The sequence below is a fragment of the Bos indicus genome, chromosome 11, assembly GCF_029378745.1.
Source record: "Bos indicus isolate NIAB-ARS_2022 breed Sahiwal x Tharparkar chromosome 11, NIAB-ARS_B.indTharparkar_mat_pri_1.0, whole genome shotgun sequence".
Lineage (NCBI taxonomy): Eukaryota > Metazoa > Chordata > Mammalia > Artiodactyla > Bovidae > Bos > Bos indicus.
The window spans coordinates 104317579-104337456 of NC_091770.1; the positions used below are offsets into that span (position 1 = coordinate 104317579).

At 60.4% G+C, this 19878-nt stretch overlaps 1 protein-coding gene across 8 annotated transcripts in view; it reads right to left on the bottom strand.

The window, feature by feature from the left end:
• VAV2 (vav guanine nucleotide exchange factor 2) overlaps positions 1–19878 on the bottom strand; it is a 186033-nt gene that overhangs the window by 12343 nt on the left and 153812 nt on the right. For 5 of the 8 annotated variants that reach the window (XM_070799646.1, XM_070799645.1, XM_070799649.1 and 2 more), the window contains exons 10-23: positions 19405–19500; positions 18523–18591; positions 17117–17203; positions 14544–14629; positions 13676–13808; positions 12043–12057; positions 11079–11188; positions 9597–9698; positions 9139–9227; positions 4635–4651; positions 3822–3843; positions 2742–2869; positions 1539–1613; positions 225–277 (exon numbers count right to left, since the gene is read on the bottom strand). In XM_070799646.1, coding sequence (XP_070655747.1) covers positions 225–277; positions 1539–1613; positions 2742–2869; positions 3822–3843; positions 4635–4651; positions 9139–9227; positions 9597–9698; positions 11079–11188; positions 12043–12057; positions 13676–13808; positions 14544–14629; positions 17117–17203; positions 18523–18591; positions 19405–19500 — 1082 coding nt within the window. The remainder of the gene's footprint in view (positions 1–224; positions 278–1538; positions 1614–2741; positions 2870–3821; positions 3844–4634; positions 4652–9138; positions 9228–9596; positions 9699–11078; positions 11189–12042; positions 12058–13675; positions 13809–14543; positions 14630–17116; positions 17204–18522; positions 18592–19404; positions 19501–19878) is intronic. The other 3 variants (XM_070799648.1, XM_070799647.1, XM_070799652.1) reach the window with 1 other exon arrangement.

The following is a 19878-nucleotide window of genomic DNA, read 5'->3' on the forward strand; positions in this document are numbered from 1 at the left end:
TTAAAAAAGGTTTCCTTCTCCTAATGTTCTAACCTGATGATCTATCTGTTTGTTACAGGGAAACAGCTGCCTGGGGTACAGAATATTCTCCCTGTTTCCCAGCGACTCACAGCTGAGAAGGGGAGAAGGGGCCGCGTGCAGCTGGGCTCAGCCACCCTGGAGACACGGGGGGCAGCCAGGGACCTCACGCCCCCAGCACGAAGGGGACCCGCTGACCCACTCACCAGGGGTATGCCGTGTAGTCCATCTCCCGGGACAGCGGCCGGCTGATGGGTGGCTGGCAGGAGAGAATGCTGGGGTCAGTGTCTCCCCAGGGACTGTCCACAGCGTGGGGACCAGCGGTTTCCTATCACCAGTGAGCTGGGGGGCCCAGCCCTGGCTCCCAGCACATCTGTGAACTCTCACCCAGAGCCACTGGCCTGGGAGGTGCCGGGACGCACCGTCTCTAGGCAGGTGCTCGGTGGGTTTGACTGAATGAATGATTGACTGAATGAATGAACGTATAGCACTCAACGACCAGTGCACTGTTAGAAGGAAGAGAGCAACCCAAAGGCTGCTGGGACTTCTCAGCGGTGGACAGGAGCACACCCTACCCTCCTGTTCTCTGTGCAGACGGCTGCAGCCCCAAGGGTGGGCACGGGGCCGGCAGTAGTGTCTGCAGGCGGAGGGCTCCATCTGCAGGTGAACCGTGCCGCTCTGCAGACCCTATGCTGTGCCCTCGCTGGCCAGAGCCCTCCCCCCGGGCCCCCTCACCAGACCACAGGATGGGTAAAAACGCCAGACTACCTGTCCCCACCCCACCCCAGTCACCATGCCGATGGGGAAACTGAGGCCCAGGGCCAGGAAGTGCCTCCCGCAACACACACAGGCCACTCAGTGAGTTAGCGACATTTTCTTCCTCTGCTGTCTGGTCCCCTTGCCCTGTCAGCAAGGCACGTCCAAAAATGCTTTCTCCTTCACCGGGGCAACGGCCTGCGCGGAAGCGGCAGGCTGGGCAGTGGGGCCGCAGGCCAGGCAGGGCCCGATGGGCACTCCAGGACTCCCAGGGGCCTTGCACCTGCCTCCTGCCACTTTGGGAGAAGTTTCATTCTCTCAGTCTTAGCTGTCTTTTCCTGGGGGAATGGGTGTGATGCCATCATTCAAGGCTGACAGCAAGATGCCTTTTGTAAGACAGCAGGATCTGCTCCACAGCACTCAAATGAAAGAAATGCCATATCGCCTCTTTTCTAAATAACACAGTCCCTAGCTCTGCATCTCTATGTTTGAGGAAGAAGACCTATGAAGGCCCTAAAAGCTGAAGAAAGGCAGCTGGTCTCTGGTCCATGATACCTGCTACAGAGATGCCCATTTTAGTGTTTTTAAGACCAGCCATGTCTTCCCACCAGGAGGGCACCCCTGCCTCTTGGACTCCCGTCCCAGCTCTGAGGCCAGCTCGTGATGGCCTGAACAAGCCCAGGGTGTCCTGAGTGAGAAGGATGTTCTCGGCACTCACGGCACCCTGGCCCCACGCTTCAGAAGCTTCCATGAAAAGTACTCACCCTTCCATCCACAGGACAGGGCTTCACAGACGAGCTGGGGAAGTAGCCTGACTTCCTGGTCTGCACCAGCCGACCCTGGGGGTGGACAGAGGTCAGGGTGTGCGGGGCCTGGCCTGGCTAGTTTTGGGGGAGGCAGGGAGTTATCCCACGGAGGACGAGGGGAGTCCCTGAGAAGCCTGTTACAGCATCACCTGTTGTCACCTGAGCTGAACTCAGAGCCATTCTGGGCAGGAAGGTGAAGTGGGGGGCACCCCACTTCCCAAAGACACGGAGGCCCCAGAGAAGGGATAAGTCTCTCTCCCGGAAGCCGTCTCCTCTTATCCACACCGGCCCTTCCCAAGCCGTCAGGGGATCACGGACCTAGGGTCCGTGGGGGCTCACTCTCCCCGCTCCCTCCCAAGGTCCCCCCAGCAGCCCTCACCTTCCCATCAGCCAAGTGTCTCTGCAGGGCCACTCAGACCTCACGGCCCCGGGGACACCGGGGAGAGGAGGGGCAGCGGGTGGCCGGGTCAGTGTGGGGGAGACCGGACCGCAGCCACTGAGTCAGTTACATGAGGCACAGCCTAGCGCAGCGAGTCCGTGAGTGAGGACGCAGTGAGAAGCACCGCACGCGTGACTCGGACGCTGACGAACACGTGTGCTAGCGTCAGTTCTAAGCAGGTCACTGCGGTCCCCGGGCGGGAAGTGCCCTGGGTCCCTGGGGCGCCGTGTGGACCCCCGGGGACGGGGCTTAGGAGAGCAGCCGCACTGGCCACCCCACCCCCCTTCTCGGGCCCCCTAACTGGAACAGCAGGATTCTCGGCCCAGAACCACAGACCATCACGGGGACCTGTGTCTCCTGGGGGATGGCTGTGCAGGGCCTCGGACATGCTGTCCCCCCAGCGCTGGGCACAGGGCGCTGGCCGGGACTGGGGCGGGCTGGGAAGCAGGGTGGGAGAGGCGTGGTCTGTACGTACAGGACGCAGCCCAGGCAGGAGGCTGCAGGGAAAGGGCTCGGACGACAACGGTCTCTCCGGCGAGGGGACGCTGCTCCCCCTGCCATGTCAAAGCAGACACCCTGACACCCAGGCCCTGCGAACAGCCATTTTCTCTCTGATGGTGTAGCACCCGAAGCCCAGCCTGGCCTGGAAACGCAGCACTCTCCACTTCTGCCCTGGGGAGTGAGGAGGGGGCAGCTGGGGGCGAGATCCTCCCGGGACCCACCTCCCACCACTGAGACTCGGGGTCGCCTCTCAGCAGCTCGATCACATCGCCCGTCTGGAAGGTCAGCGCCGGCTTCGTGGGGGGAGCGGGGTTGCCATGGTAATTCTGCACGGCCACCATCTTGGGACCTGCGGAGGACAGGGCCGGAGAGGCCTGGCTTGGTGATGTCGTCCAAGGCGCCCTTGGCCTCCCTGGCCTTCTCGGACCCCTTGGGGCTCCTGGAAGTGGACGGGGCCCTGTCGCGTTCCTCCTTGAAATCTTCCCCTAAGACTCGCATGTCTCTTCCTTAAACATCATAAGTATCAATAAACTATTTATGTGATGAATAGGTTCAGGGTGTCATTTCCATAACGGTAACCTGTTTTTAGAGAGCACTTTATGTGTCTTCCTCCAGACACCGTGGGATCTGTGGCGGAGCGCTGCATGGAGCAGGAGACCACGCATTCCTCCCGTTAGAGACGGGGGCGGGGTCAACGGCCGACCGAGCCACCGACTGCTCAGGGCTGACACGGGGGCCCGGCTGCGCCCCCGAGAACTTGTGGGTCTCTCGAGCCCTGCGCTGACCGGCCCAGCCCTGCATGGGCCGTGTCTGCCGGGTCTGGTTCTGACACTGGTGCCCCGGAGGCGGGAACGCGGCTTCTTTGACTGGCCTGTTTGATTGGCTTTCGTGATTGGCTTGGACTTTGCCTGCAGCTCGGGCTGCGTCAAGCCTGACGCTTTCAGTCTCCTTTTGCCCAGTTCAGAGCCACCGGGACACGGGGGACGGGAGAAGCTGGGAGCACAGATATCTGCTCCGTGCGGGGCCTCCAGGCCGCAGCTCAGAGTCTCTCCTGGGCTGAAGGGACCCTGGGCAGGCTGGGCCCTGTCCCCACCCCTGGCACTGTGTCGATAGAAACTAAGACGGCTCCCAGGGGAGGTGGCATGGAGGCGGGAGGGAGATGGGGCCAGAGGGCGCACAGACCCTGGGGGCCCGGAGCTGAGACCTTGGGGCGAAGCCAGCAGCCACCGTGGCTAGGCCCAGGCTCCCAGGGTGACCCCCGACAAGGACGACAGCAGAGAAGGCCCAAGTCCCAGACTCACCTGGCCCCGCTCCAGAGGCATCCTGTGAGGGCAAGGACAGATGACAGTAAGGACGGAAGGCCGCCCGAGCAAGACACCCCCACCCCCTACACCCAATGAGAGACGTCAAGGCAGGGAGGACAGAGCAGAGGGACACGTCCTGGACACCCACAGGGACTTGTGACAGTTCCCCCGTGGGACCTCCACCCTCCACCTCAGCGCCCCTCCGCAGCCCCGGGACATTTGTCCTCTTCCCCTTCCCATCCCTGACCACTAACTTCCACCTCCTCCAGGAAGCCTGCCCTGACCACTCCACCCGGGGCTTGTCTTCTCTGGCTGGGGCAGGTCCTGCTGCACACAGTAAGTGTGGGGTGTTCGCTCCTCCTGGAGGGCATCTCTGCACCCCACGTAAGAGCCTAAGTGCTGGACTGCATGGCCGAGGAAAGACGTGATGTCCACACCCCATAAGTGAGCTCAGTGACTTCATCTCTGATTAGTTCAAGAGAGGGTGCTACATCGAGTCGGGACGGGAGGGAGGTGGGTGGATGCCTGTGGCGGATCCTAGCACCCACGGCCACCAGCAGGACCGCGAGGAGGCGGCACGGGTGGCAGCTGGGCAGGGGGACAAGCTGTCAGGCCAGGAGGCCGCGCCTGGGGACCCATTTCTGTGTGGTGACCACAATGGAAAACAAAGGGCCCTCGTAACCAACGGGGCTCCGCGAGCCAGCCTGGCCCCACGGGCCTGAGGGCTGGAATGCTTGGGTCTTTCTGGCTCTGGGCACAGCGCAGCGTGTGGTGCAGGGCAGCAGGAAGGGAACGGTTTTGCGGACTCACCGGGTCTGCAGGAGAACCTGAAACGGAAGCACACGGGGGTCAGAGGGCAAGGGGCCAGGACTGTGGACCGGGGGGCTATCGCCTCACAATGAGAGCCGCTGGGGGCGCCCAAGTGTGCCAGGAGGGGCGCATCAAGGCCCGTGGGCACAGACAAGGATTGTGGACATGCCCGGCTGGTGACCGTGAAAATCCCTCAGTTACTTCTAACGACAAATTCTGAGCTCTGGTTATGGGGGGTCCATGGGAGAGCCCCCCACGGCCAACAGGTTTCCTGCACGAACCAACTCTGCTCCCAGGCAGCAGGTCCCCAGCCACTGGGCAGAACCCCAGCCCAAAGGGGAGAGAGCCCCCGTTGACTAGTGACGCCCGCCATACGCCAGGGACAGGAGGCAAGCTACTCTGTCAGCCCACCCGTTCTCACACACGGGCACTCCAGCTTGTCAGATGGAAGGTGAACATTCTAGAGATTCTTTTCGCCTGCCCTGGGGTGACCCTAGGGGAGGACACAGTGCTGGGCTGGGCCCCAGCCATCCATCCAGCCGGGCGGCCAACTCCACCACTGGACAAAGCAAGCGCCACAGCAGCTGACGTGTGGCTGAAGGGCCTTCAACACCACCTCACACTCGCGGTCGCAGCCTGCCTTGGGCAGACGCAGGAATCCGACCCTGAAGAGCAGAGGTTAGGGGCATCAGGCACCGGGCAGGCAGGCAGCTGGTGCCCCCAGGGGAGGATTCCTGGGGAGAGGTGCCCTGGGAGGGGCCGGCATCTCCCTGGGACATCCTGGCCCTGGGGGCAGCAGACGGGTAAACCTGCCCGGCCCAGAGGTGGAGCTGAGGAATGTTGCCTGAGACCAGGAGGAAAGATAAGCACGTGGGAGGAAAGGAAGGAGCTTGGACTGTGCAGAGGAGAAAAAGCCAGGAGGGGCTGGGGCAGGGCAGAGACACAGAGAGCGGCCATGTACCTGCCCTTGGGGGGACCAATTCAGTTCAGTTCAGCCCCTCAGTCCTGTCCAACTCCGAGACCCCATGAATCGCAGCACGCCAGGCCTCCCTGTCCATCACCAACTCCCAGAGTTCACTCAGACTCACGTCCATTGAGTCAGTGATGCCATCCAGCCATCTCATCCCCTGTCATCCCCTTCTCCTCCTGCCCCCAATCCCTCCCAGCATCAGAGTCTTTTCCAGTGAGTCAACACTTCACATGAGGTGGCCAAAGTACTGGAGTTTCAGCTTCAGCATCATTCCTTCCAAAGAAATCCCAGAGCTGATCTCCTTCAGAATGGACTGGTTGGATCTCCTTGCAGTCCAAGGGACTCTCAAGAGTCTTCTCCAACACCACAGTTCAAAAGCATCAATTCTTTGGCGCTCAGCCTTCTTCACAGTCTAACCCTCACATCCATACATGACCACAGGAAAAACCATAGCCTTGACTAGACGGATCTTTGTTGGCAAAGTAATATCTCTGCTTTTCAATATGCTGTCTAGGTTGGTCATAACTTTCCTTCCAAGGAGTAAGTGTCTTTTAATTTCATGGCTGCAGTCACCATCTGCAGTGATTTTGGAGCCCAGAAAAATAAAGTCTGACACTGTTTCCACTGTTTCCCCATCTATTTCCCATGAAGTGATGGGACCGGATGCCATGATCTTCGTTTTCTGAATGTTGAGCTTTAAGCCAACTTTTTCACTCTCCTCTTCATCAAGAGGCTTTTTAGTTCCTCTTCACTTTCTGCTATAAGGGTCGTGTCATCTGCATATCTGAGGTTATTGATACTTCTCCCGGCAATCTTGATTCCAGCTTGTGCTTCTTCCAACCCAGCGTTTCTCATGATGTACTCTGCATATAAGTTAAATAAGCAGGGTGACAATATACAGCCTTGACGTACTCCTTTTCCTATTTGGAACCAGTCTGTTGTTCCATGTCCAGTTCTAGCTGTTGCTTCCTGACCTGCATACAAATTTCTCAAGAGGCAGATCAGGTGGTCTGGTATTCCCATCTCTTTCAGAATTTTCCACAGTTTCTTGTGATCCACACAGTCAAAGGCTTTGGCATAGTCAATAAAGCAGAAATAGATGTTTTTCTGGAACTCTCTTGCTTTTCCCATGATCCAGCGGATGTTGGCAATTTGATATCTGGTTCCTCTGCCTTTTCTAAAACCAGCTTGAACTTCAGGAAGTTCACGGATCACATATTGCTGAAGCCTGGCTTGGAGAATTTTGAGCATTACTTTACTAGCGTGTGAGATGAGTGCAATTGTCCGGTAGTTTGAGCATTCTTTGGTGTTGCCTTTCTTTGGGATTGGAATGAAAACTGACCTTTTCCAGTCCTGTGGCCACTGCTGAGTTTTCCAGATTTGCTGGCATATTGAGTGCAGCACTTTCACAGCATCATCTTTCAGGATTTGAAGTAGCTCAACTGGAATTCCATCACCTCCACTAGCTTTGTTCATAGTGATGCTTTCTAAGGCCCACTTGACTTCACATTCCAGGATGTCTGGCTCTAGGTGAGTGATCACACCATCGTGATTATCTGGGTCGTGAAGATCTTTTTTGTAGAGTTCTTCTGTATATTCTTGCCACCTCTTCTTAATATCTTCTGCTTCTGTTAGGTCCATACCATTTCCGTCCTTTATCGAGCCCATCTTTGTATGAAATGTTCCCTTGGTATCTCTAATTTTCTTGAAGAGATCTCTAGTCTTTCCCATTCTGTTGGGGGAACCACGACCTCTTAAAACAAAGCCCGGTGCCCACCAGGGGCTCTCAGAGTCACGGGAAGGATGCTGACAACGTCAGCTTGCGAAAGACACACCCCTGCCTGTCCAGTGAGGCCTCGGCTGTACGTGTGTGTGCTAAGTCACTTCGGTCGTGTCCGACTCTGTGCAACTCCGTGGACGGTAGCCCGCCAGGCTCCTCTGTCCATAGGGTTTTCCAGGCAAGAATACTGGAGTGGGTTGCCATGCCCTCCTCCTCCAGGGGATCTTCTCAACCCAGGGATCAAACCCGTGTCTCTTACATCTCCTGCATTGGCAGGCGGGTTCTTTCCCACTAGCACCACCTGGGAAGCCCCCAGCTGTACATACGAAAACCAAGCAAACCTAAAGAGGATTGGCATGGGGGGTCTGGAAAAAAAAAGGAAGAAGGCACGTGATGGCCATCAGCGGTGTTTTTGCCTGGCGTGACCACGAGTTGCTTTTATCTCCTTTACATTCCTCCGCATTTTGTATGAAAGTGGGTATTTAACAATCCGAGGGCAAAGAGAAACAACAAGATTATTTAAAACTTAGAAAGCTAGTCGGGGAATATGCCAAATGCCACCTTCGATTATTTCTTAATACGCTCATAAGAGATGACTATTTTCTTCTTTATTCCATTTCTTCTGTTTTTTTGCTCCTCTATTATTTTTGACAAATAAATATGTTACTTTCAAGACCACAAAAAAAAAGTCAAAAGAAACGAACCGTCCGGTCTCTCGACATGAAGGACACGCGGCCACCAGAGGGCGGTATCCACAGGCAAAGAGGAAAAGCCTCCTTCTCTGGGGCCGGGGGGCCGGCGGCTTCCTCCAGCCTGGAGCAGAGCAGCAGGGCTCCGCTGGGCCAGTATGGGCGGCAGCGGGCTCAGCTGAGACGCGGGGGTCTGGGCTGACCTGTCGGACCCTCCTCCCTGGTCAGGGTCCTGGGCCAGCAGTCGCAGTAAATGAGGAACTGACAAAAACTCTCCTGCTCTGCATGCTGGTATCTTGGGTGATCAGCAGGCCTGGCAAGTGCTGCCGTCTACCTGGAGCGTGTCAGGCCTCTCTGAGCACAGGTCCCCCGGGCGTGAATGGCAGCGTAGCCGCCCCGTCTCATGGGGCCAATGGGGCGGATGAGCCCACGTGAAGCACGGAGCGCGGTGCTGACGCTCAGCACAGGCCCGTGCCCAGATCACACGGGCAGCCAGCCCTCACCACGGCCGCTGCAATCTTTCGGAACCGTCTGAGGCTTCCGGCTGCCATCCAGCAGCTCTAGGCTGGGAACTCCCCCAGCTCATCCCCCAAACCAAGATGATTCAGAGGAGCCTCAGCCTTCCCATCTGACAAATGGGCTCGGGGCCAAGGGGAGCCTTGTGTAATAAATGCTGGGCATGCAGGGGAACCATCTACAAACGGGGCAAGAGAACCGGGGGCCAAGGTGTTCCTCTGTGAAGGGAAATCTCCACGAACTGCCAAGAACATTCTGTGCCCTGGGCCAGGTAGGGGTCCAGGGTCTTAACTGCAGTGTGGCAGAGAAAAGGCAGAAGACATTGAAGGCATTGAAGAGGCAGAGCAAAGCCAGCGAGAGTGAGGTTCGGAGGAGGGCTTGGCCGTGGCGCCCCAGCCGGCTCTCAGGCTGAGCCTGTGTGCCCAGGGGCACATGCCCCCGCCCTGAGCCTAGGTTTCCTCATCTGGTCCCTGTCTTGTGGGGCCACTGTGAGGGATGGGCCGGCCCCTGGGGCTTGTGCCCCATAGGCGGGGTGGGGTCGGTACTCACTGATCTTGCAGGGAGGGGTCACTTCCAGACACTCCTTGTGCGCCCCGACGCCACACTTGGTGCAGAGGTAACCCTGGTAGAAAGTACCCCTGTGCCAGGGGAGGGCGGGAGGTGAGGTGAGCCCCGACCCGCCTGGCCTTGTGCTCCCACTGAACAGCCAGCCCAGCCCCAGAGCTCCCAGGACCCCCGCCCAAACGCATAGCCTGGTGCCGGCCCTCCCCTTGGATGATCCTGGCCTGGCTCTGCAGCTCCTGTGACAGACCCCCTGGGAAAACCGCCTCCCCTCCCCACTGGATCCCAAGCACCGAGGGCCGGCCGGGCCCACACAGACGGGCCGCTCCCCCGGGTCTCTGGGGCCCAGAGCAGCGCTGGCCTAGGGGCGCTGGGCGGTGAGAATGCAGGACGGGGCAGCCCCAGGCGCCCTCGGGGGCCGGGAGTGGGCAGGGCAGGGCCCCCACCTGAGGAACATGCGGCAGGCTTTGCAGTTGGTGGTCTTGTCGAACGTGTACATCTGGAAGCTGTGGTGGTTGGCGTTGGCCTTGTCGGGCTTGATGTTTGACCTGGAGGGAGGGAGAGCGGGTGCCAGGTTCCCTGAGCCCCACTGACATGGGAGCCCCGGAATCAGCCGGGCTCAGGACGCGGCCGGGGGCAGGGGGCCAGGAGGCAGAGCCGGGCGCTGCCAGAACTCCCAGGCCTACCCGGGCACCCTGACGCCCCGGGGAGGGTGGGGGTCCAAGCAGAGGCTTTTGAGAAGTTTCTGAGGGTGACAGTGAAGGGCTGTCTCTGGACAAGGCTTGGGTGTGGGCCAGGGCAACCCCTCGTCACGACTCAGCAAACCCTCTAAGAATGTCACTGAGTCCGAGCCCGAGATGGAAAAATCTAAATGAATCGCGAGCTCACAGTGGGTCACCTCAAATGTCACGGGGGCTGCACCCGTGTCTGCAATTCACCAGAGCAAGTCCACCAGCAGACGCTCCAGGACAGGGCGGAGGCGGGGGAGGGGGCTCCAGGACAGGGTGTGGGGGGCGGGGGCTCCAAGACAGGGCGGGAGGTGGGGGGCTCCAGGACGGGGGCGGTGGGCAGGGGGTTCCAGGACAGGGCGGGGAGGAGATGGGGGGCGGGGGCTCCAGGACAGGGCGGGGAGGGGGGGAGGGGGGCGGGGGCTCCAGGACAGGGCGGGGAGGGGAGGGGGGAAGGCGGCTCCAGGACAGGGTGGGGGGTGGGGGGGGAGGGGGCTCCAGGAAAGGGCGGGGAGGGGGCAGGGGGACAGCGTGTGACAGAGCAGCTCAAGGTGTGAACGCAGGAGCCTGGGCATTTACCACGACATTTTTGGATAAATACTTGAAATTTTTCACAATAGAATATGGGGAGAAAATTACAGCCCCTGGAAGCTGCGGGACTCACCGCCTGGCTGCCACCTCCTCTGACGTGCCTCATGTGGGACCCTGTTTGAGCCTCCCAATAACCCCAGAACCAGCATCGCCCTTCCACCAGGAGGGGAGGCGAGTGCACCTGCCCGGAGGCCCCAGGCCCAGCCGCCCAGGCCTCAAGGTGTGATGTGGCCGGGGACCCCCATGACCAGCTTTCTCTGTGGGACAACTGGGGCTCCTCCTGGATTTCACAGACAAATGGTTCTGGGGCTTTCCTCAAAGGTGACCATCCGCAGCCTGGAAGGCCCCAAGGACCCAGGTCACCATGAGTCCGTCTGGCATCATGGCCGTTCCTGGCCACTCGCTGCCCAGCCAGACAGGTGTGGGAGGCTCGGCTCCGGGGGTTCTGGCTGCTGGTAGATTAAGGATCAAGAATGCCACCCGGGGAAGGGGACTGGCTTCACCCAGGGCGACAGAGACAGGCTGAGCCTCCGGTCACTTGAAGGACCTCTCATCTGAGAAGCCCACGCGGGGCCAGCTACCCGCACACCCCTGCCGTGGCAGACTCACATGGCCATCTCAAACTGCTCCATCCACTTCCTCTTCATGTCCTCTGTCTTGCAGAAAAACTGGAAGCCTTGCTTGCCTTGTAGGTGAATGAGATAGAAGCCGTAGGACCACTGTGGGGAGACGGGAGCATGCTTGAAACAGGCGCGGGCATGCACGTGCGTGCCCTCTAACGAGATGTCCCGGGGCCCCTCCAGGATGGCGGCCCACCCACTTCCACTCCCTAAATGTGATGCCAGAAAAACTCACTGGTCTGAAGTAGAGCAACAGAAAACACACAAAAAAAGGCAGAGGCGGCCATGGGCCACGGGAGCAAAGCCGGCCCAGCCTGCCTAGCCCTTGGCCACCACCAGGCTGGCCCAGTGCTCGGGGCCTCCGGAGGGAACCAGGAAGAAGGGTTTGGGAAATATGAGCCCGTTTGTGTCAGAAAAGCTAGAGGGGAAAAGGAAAAGAGGGCAAGACGGAAAGAAGAAAGAGAAGATGGCAGAGAGGAGACAAAACCCCCCAGCTCTGAAAGCACCCCGTCCTCAACCTACAGGGACCGGAGTGCGGGAGGCAGGGGGCGTCACTTCACACCCTCAACTGCAGACAGACCTGTGATCATCAGCATGTGTCGTCTCATAAGCCAGAGGCCAAGGCGAGGCCGAGGGAATGCCATGAGCTCGCCTGGCTCAGGCCCACCCAGAGCCCCCAGACCAACCCGGAGCCCTCAGACCCCAACCCTGGAACCCCTAGACCTCACTCCTGTAGTTCCCAGATCCCACCTGGAGCCCCAGACCCCACCCCCAGAGCCCCCAAACCCCACCCAGAGCCCCCAGACCCCACTCCCGGAGCCCCTAGACCCACCCCTGGAGCCCCCAGACCCCACCCCCAGAGCGCCCAGGCCCCACTACTGGCTCAGGGAAGAGCTGTCAGCACCAGGCCCAGATGCACGAAGTCGGTGAGCAGCAGGGCGCTGGGGGCTTACCATCTTCCCGTGAGACTAGGCAGCATGAGGAGAGGAAAGGAAAAGGGGAGATGAGGTAATCAAGGAGCCTGGCCCAGCCCCGCGTCGGTGACCACAGCTCAGCACACAGCCCACACCAAGTGCCCTGGGACAGGGCAGCCAGGGCAAGGCCCTCCTCCCAGAGGGTAAGGCGACAGGCTGCACTCAGGGCGGATAGTGGGGTGCATCCTCAGCCCTGAGCCTGGGAGGAGCTACTGCTTTCTACCTGTAAGCTTGAGAGTCCAGGCTCTTTAGCACTTTGGTTCCCTGCACCCCCCATCCAGCCCAGGGCTGCACCTGCTAGGTGCTCAGCAGAAGCTTCGGCAGAGCAGCCCTGAACCAGACAGGAGTCATGGCCCCACCCGCAGCAGTCATGGCCCCTCTTCCTCAGTCATGGCCCCGCCGTCACCCGTCATGGTCCCGCCTTCATCCCTCATGGCCCCTCCCCCAGCGGTCATGGCCCCTCCTTCATCAGTCATGGCCCCTCCCCCAGCAGTCATGGCTCCTCCTTCATCCATCATGGTCCCGCTTTCATCCCTCATGGCCCCGCCTTCATCAGTCATGGCCCCGCCTTCATTCCTCATGGCTCCACCCCCAGCGGTCATGGCCCCTCCTTCATCACGCATGGCCCCGCCCCAGCAGTCATGGCCCCTCCTTCATCAGTCGTGGCCCCGCTTTCATCAATCATGGCCCCTCCGCAGCAGTCATGTCCCCTTCCTTATCAGTCATGGCCTTGCCTTCATCTGTCATGGTTCTGCCTTCATCCCTCATGGCCCCTCCTTCATCCGTCATGGCCCCGCTTTCATCAATCATGGCCCCTCCCCAGCAGTCATGTCCCCTTCCTTATCAGTCATGGCCTTGCCTTCATCTGTCATGGTCCTGCCTTCATCCCTCATGGCCCCGCCTTCACAGTCATGGCCCCTCCCCCAGCAGTCATGGCCCCTCCTTCATCCATCATGGTCCCGCCTTCATCCCTCATGGCCCCTCCTTCATCAGTCCTGGGCCCTCCCCAGCAGTCATGGCCCTGCCTTCATTCCTCATGACTCCACCCCCAGCGGTCATGGCCCCTCCTTCATCACGCATGACCCCGCCCCAGCAGTCATGGCCCCGCCTTCATCCGTCATGGCCCCGCCTTCATCAGTCATGGCCCCTCCCCCAAAGTCATGGCCCCTCCTCAGCAGTCATGGCTCCGCCTTCATCAGTCATGGCCCTTCCTGCACCAGCCCACAGCCCCGTCTGAACATCAGAGTCTGACAGCCATAGGAAACCTGATCCAGAGCTTTCGTCCAAAGTGGGAGGGATGGGGAGGAGCAGAAGTGTCTCTTGCTGCACGGGCACAGGGGCTGGAGCCAGGCCGCCGATGTCTAAGGCTGGACTCTACCAGAGGCCTCGGGCAGGGCCCCCACTCAGCGTCCTCACTGGGGCGCTGGGATCTGGATTTGGGGCCCCCGCCCCAACCCCAGGAAAGACTCAGACGAGAGACCAGGGAGGTGCTGGGCCTGACAGAGTGGCTAGAGGCCGGCCCGCCCACCAACCACCCTTTGTCCGGCCACCCCACGACGCCTGCCTCAGCAGGGTCAGCGCCTGCCCCTGGCCCAGCCCCAGCGGGGCCCACCTTCTTGACGTCCTTGTTGTTCATGGGGTCGTCGGTCATCTTGTGGAAGAGCAGCTCTATGATCTCCTTCAGCTCGTAGCTGTAGCCCCTCCTCTTGCAGACGATGACCACCTTGTCAAACAGGAACAGGTACCTGCCCAGCAGCACAGCCAGGGACCCATCAGCTTGGCCAGCTGGGCTCTGAGGTTACGTGACAGCCAGGGGCGCCTGGGTGGGCGGCAGGAGGGCTGTTCCCTCCCCGAGCCTGAGCCCGCCCCCCTGGCTAACTCTGACCCCTCAGCCAGGCCTCAGCTCCCAGATACACCTCCTCCAGGAAGCCCACCTACACCTCTTCCAGGAAGCCCACCTAGGCTCCTGCCCCAGAGGCCCGAGGTGCTTATGGGCTCCTCTGCCCCTCAAGCTGGCCTTCCTCGCAGCACTGGCCTCCGACGGTCACTCCCACTGACATGTGCATTGCTCACTGGACTGGGAGCCCTGTGGGGGCAGGGCTCATATCTGCTGTGACCCCGGCCACGGTCCCAGACCTGGGACATGGCAGGTATGAGAGGAAGGCTGAACATACTAGGGCCGCGCCAGCTCACCAGGGGCTTTCCTGTGCCCCACCCGGCACTCCTGACCGTCCCTTTGGCAAAGAACTCACACAGCCGCCCCTAGGAGCCTCCGGCTGGCCCCCAGCCCCGTGCAGTGCCAGCCACGGGCAGGGCAGCCAGTGGCCGTCGCTCTCAGAGAAGGAAGAAAGCACTTAGAATGGAGCAACCCGAAACTGAATTCACAGGAAAAGCTGTTTCCAGACCTGCGAGGGCGTGGGGTGCCCCTGGGGCGGGGCATCTGTCTCGGGGTGCGCCAGCCCGGGGCCCGCTCCGCTCACCTGTCTTGCTTGGTGTGGTTGACTATGGACCGGACCTTCAGCTCCCCGTCGATCTTCGGTCTCCCGAATTCCTCCAGTTTCACTTGCTGGGAAAGAAAGGAGAAGGCCATGAGCCCGGGAGCCAGAGTGCGTTCCCTACGTGGAGAGAAACGCAGGTGGGCACATGCCTGGGGCGGCCGTTTCCCACGGAAACCGAAGGCGGGGGCCGTGGGAGACCAGCCCTGCGGTTCCTGGCTGCTGCTGAGGATGGAGCGGGGAGGGGAGGCTGGGGAGGAACTGGGCCTGAGGCCCCCACTCTGGACTCCCCCCAGCTCTGCGGCAACAAAGGGCGATTGACGGGGGGCTCACGGTAACAGGCTGCTGTTGTGTGGCGCCCGAGTGGAAACCTGGTGGGGAAAGCCAGACGCCCAACCCGGAGAAACCGAATCAAAAAGAGAACAAAGAGCGCTTATCAGACGGAGGGCAGGCGGGGCGGGGGTCCTGCCTGTGGTTCCCTTGCCACAGGAAGAGCCTGGGAGTCACAGCCCTCTCTCTGGTTTGCAGGGATTTCAGTTTCGTTTTCCGCCTGGTTTGTACCTCTCTGCTTTGATTCACAAGAGACCGCTCTGGGCAGGGTGCCCTGCGCCCGTCTACGCCGACAGATAAAGGAGGGGATGCTGCAAAGTGCTCTGGGGCCAGCTCGCCCAGAGTTACGATGGAGGCTCTCAGGATCTTCTTCCAGAGTTTTCTGTTTTCCAGAAGCTTCCAGAGCACGACTGAGCATGCATCGTGGGGGCTTCCCTGGTGGCTCAGTGGTAAAGAATCCACCAGCTCACGCAGGAGACAAGGGTTCGATCCCTGGTCCGGGAAGATCCCACATGCTTCGGAGCAACTAAGCCCGCGTTCCACAACCACTGAGCCTGTGCTCTAGAGCCCAGGAATCGCAACCGCTGCGGTCCTCAAGCCCCGGGCCCGGGCCCCAAAGCCAGAGAGGCCGCCCCAGTGAGAAACCCTAACTAGAGAGCAGCCCCCGCTCACCGCAACCAGAGACAGCCTGTGCGGCAAACCGAGGGCCAGCACAGCCGAAAATAAAAATAAATATGATTCTAAAAGAAAATAAAAAAGTGCAGCATTGGTGTGACGCAGGGTGGGACCAACACCCTGATCAGACGCAGAGACCTCAGGTCTCATCTCCAAAGTGCAGGAAGACAGGCACTAGGTCCACCTGCTCGGACGGGGTCCAAGGAAAACCACACGCCTGCTCACCTGCTGTTTAATCTTTGCTATTTAATGAGCAAGAACTGCCCGTACGTGAAAACTTAAAAATAAAAGCCGCTGCATTACAAAAGTTGTGCCCGTCCATCCATCGAAAACATCTGACACTCAGAGGGGATGACGGACAGGCCAGGCCCCACCGGGCACTGACACCACCGCCAACAGCCTGGCACAGTCGCCCTTGACCTCCTCTGCCCTCTGACAGGAGAGAAAAATCAGTCGAGTCATAACGCTGTCTGGTAACTTCTGTTTTCTTTGCGGATGACACGTGGTTTTCACACCCCATGTCTGCACAGGCAGTCCCATCTGGGCTCTTCTGACCCTGGTGGGGTAGCCCGGGGATCTGCCCTAGACAGCGACTCCCCGAGACCCTGTAAGTTCAGGGACCAGGAGGTGAAAATGTGTGCAAACCAGTGGTTTGTGGCCAGGGTGATTCTGCACCCAGGGGCATCTGGTGACGTCTGGAGGTGTGTGTGGTCGTCATCACTTGGGCCCCGAAAGCACAGGGTGCTACCGGCATCGAGTGGCTAGAGACCAGGGGTGCAGCCCACCATCCTATGACGCACAGGACAGACGCCCCCACCACGAGTGGCTGGCTGCAGGTGTCAGCAGTGCCTAGATGGAGAAACCCCGGCTAAATGTCCCGCAGACTGTGCGAGGCCGGCGCTCGCGGACACGGTTGGGCGGGGCAACACCGGTCTGCTTCCTGGGATGGCCTGTCTCCCCTCCCGGCAGGACAGCATGCTTCACCCAGCGCCCGAGGCTGAGCCTCTGACGGAGCCAGGGATCAGGTCCCGTGAGGCATCACCCTGCTAGAGGCCAAGGTGGAGAGGAGAATCCAGGGCAGCTCCTGGACAGGGTGACCAAACCCTCTCCACTGTCCCTCCCAGGGACTGCAAACGGGGGTGGCCAGGGGGCCCGGACCAAGAGGAGCCACAGCACCCCAGAAGCCGCATCCTCCCTTTGGACCCAAGAGAGTCCTGGTCCAGGCCAGGCAGGGAGGGCGGGGCGTCACGAGCGTCCTTCCCCTCAGGCCCCGCCCCTCAGCCAGCGGCCACCTTTGCCACAGGGCACCCAGGCCAGCCAGGGTGCACAGTCCGGCAGTTCAAGGTCAAACTCAGCTCCAGAAGCTGCTCTCCTCTCTCAGCGGGCAGCACGGGGCACGGCTGCACCTGCCTCCATGACCCAACGGGCAGTGTGCGGTCACCCTTGTGCTTATTCAGTGTCAAGATTGTGAAAGTAATGTTTAGAAATTATATCTATATCTACAGAGAGAGAGACGGTCACAATTATCTCCACGCTTTGGGCAGTCAACTCACCAAGTTTTCTATAGAGCTCTGAAATTCGCTGATTTTCTTCAGGGTCTCTTTGTCCCGTTTAACTTCGTTTATGTACATGGCCAAGTCCTGGGGCACAACAGAGGTGGGGAGGGGGGTTAGCAGGCCCATGCTGGGCACTGTCCGAGGGCCGGACATTCCCGGAGCACCGTCCCCTGTTCCCAGAGGAGACTGGGCCTCAAAGTGATGCAGCGTGAGAAGCGACACCCACTTGACAAATAAGTAAGACCGGAAAGGTGCAGCCCATTGGCGGGCCGCGAAACCCCCCATAGACCAGAGTGGCTGCTTTCTAACGTCATTAGGCCCCCTTCTTGGTCCGAGAGGAAGAGAGCAGCCAAGGAGACTTGGGCCAGCCCGCTCTTTGTGGAGCAAGGGCAGCTCTGGGCCTGGCCATCCACGCGCTGTGGCCTCCCAGAGGTCCCCAGGGGGCACTGCCTACTGCGCTCCAGCAGGCCGAGGGGGCAGGCACCCAGAGCCTGGGGTGGGGTCCAGGAGGCAGGCAGTGGGTGGGTAGGGGGCGAGAGCCTACTTCAGGCTCCCCTCCAGTGGCCCCTGCCCCAGAAGCCCACCGGCAGGGCAGGTTCCGAGACCTGAAGGCAGGACAGTGAACCGTCCAGCCCCTGCGGCCTCCATGGCCCCCACGGCCTGGAGCAAGGCTCTCCAGGACGACAGGCCACTAAGAGGACCTTTTGACACAGACCGCCCACCACGGGGCACGGAAGCCAGCGAAGGGCCGGGCCTCCCGGGAACACGGCTTTGTAAAGATGGAGAATGCATACGGCACTGCCCGGTGACCTGGGCAAAGTTCAGCCCCAGACAACGCACAGATGAGAAAGGACGGAGCCCCCGCGGGAGCCTGCCTGGAAACGGGGTGCATCAGAGGCCAGGCACCGCGGGCGGCGGGAGCCACGGGCTGGCTCTGAGTGGGGAGGGACGGAGCCGGGCTCTCCTTTCAGTGTGGAGCTGCTCAGCGGCTTCTGTGGACGGAGCGGGCAGGGGAGAGGCAGTGTGGCTCGGGGTGGGGGGGACATTTCAGAAGCAGCTGCCACAGGGCTCGACAGAGGGAACCACGGGGCCAGGCAGCCCACAACCGAGTCCGCTGCCTGGGTTCTGCTGACGGTAGCCGTGGACAGTCAGAGAGGCAGGAGAGGAGGAACGGAGCCCCGGGGGAGTCGCTGCGGGCCCCCCTGCACACACACACGGCCCCTCTGCCCTTGGTGGGTCTCATCCACCATCCTGCCCCCTCCTATGTCTCCTGCCACCCCAGGAAAATCTACGTCTCCGGTCACAGAGGGCAGGTTGTTTGTTAGCCCAGGTCCGGTCCAAGTCAGCAGGCCTGGCCCGGAAAGCCCTGTCTGCCCGGCCTCTCCCCTGCCTTGGTGACCCACCTGCATGGCCTCCAGCGCTTCTTTGAGCTGCTGCCTCTCCGGCCGGTCGGTGGAATGGCTCAGAAGTTCCTGGAGGGGCGGAGGGCACCGGGTCACCACCCAGGGCCTGGGCCCGCCCCCCACCCAGTGCCAGGTGTGCACAGGGAGCCAGCCCCCCGCCCCCGGACAAGGCCCCCGCGCACCCTCCCCCAGGCTCTGGTCTGACTGCCCAACTCCAGACCGATGGCAAGTCCACCCCCAGGGGATACATGGCTTTGAGGCGAGCTGTCCCCAACTCTCATGGATAAAGAGAGGGATGTTAAGATAGCACAAAGCCAGGAGCTGAGCAGAAAGGGGAGCTGTGGACTCACTGAGGAGCCTCACCCCGCACCTCGCGGAGACTTGCCGTCCCCCCAGCAGCCTGTCTGTCCCGAAGGGCTTCCTGTTCTCCTGACTACAGGAAGGCCACGGGCTGGGTTAAGAGTCCAGCCCCGGAGCTCTTACTTCTGGCCTGAGGATGCTTTTCTGTCTCCCGTTTCATTTTCTCTTACTGATCCGAATCGTAATGTTCCCTGTGTATTAACTGACAAATACTTGTAATACATATAAATTACTGCATAGCTCCTGATACTTATCTTACAGTTTTTTGTTTTGTTTTGTTTGGCTTGCTCCTCTTGGCATATGGGCTCTAAGTTTCCCGAGCAGGGATCAAACCCCTGGGCCCCCTGCACTGGGAGTGAGCAGTCTTAGCCACCGGACCACCAGGGAAGCCTGTTTTACAGCTTCTGGGCAGTTGGCATGGACTGTTTTCCGCTGCTTGTTCGTCTGTCAGTCTGGCCCGTCTGTGGGCTCCACCGCACACCCTGGGCTCTGTGGGCCCTGACCCGCTCCGGCCCGTCTCACCTTGAGGAGCAGGTGGTATTTGAGTACCCTCTGCATGGGGACCACCAGCAGGTCCTGCAGCTTGAACTTCCCGTCCTGGACCTTCAGGGTGCATTCCTGGGTGTCGGGGGAGCAGCAAGTGGATTTAGAGCATCCCTGCTCAGGGCTGCCAGACCCCAGCACCCCCACCTCCCAGCCTGGGGAGGAGGGCAGACCCAAGCCCTGAACTACACCTGGGTGTCCAGTGCGTCTCCGGTCAGGCTCCCAGACACCCTCCCCACACCCACTGTGTGCAGAGGGCAAGGGGCCTGCCGCCCCTCACAGCCTCAGGTCTGCAGTGGCCACCTGGAGGTGGATTCCGAGCGACCCCTGGCCTGGGATCTACCCGAGATGCTCAGGGGAGCCAGCTCACGCTAAGGGGGGACCACCCTCAGGAATGAGGGCTCCCAGGGGCTGCCTGGATACACAGGGGTATCAGGCCTCTCCAATGGGCAT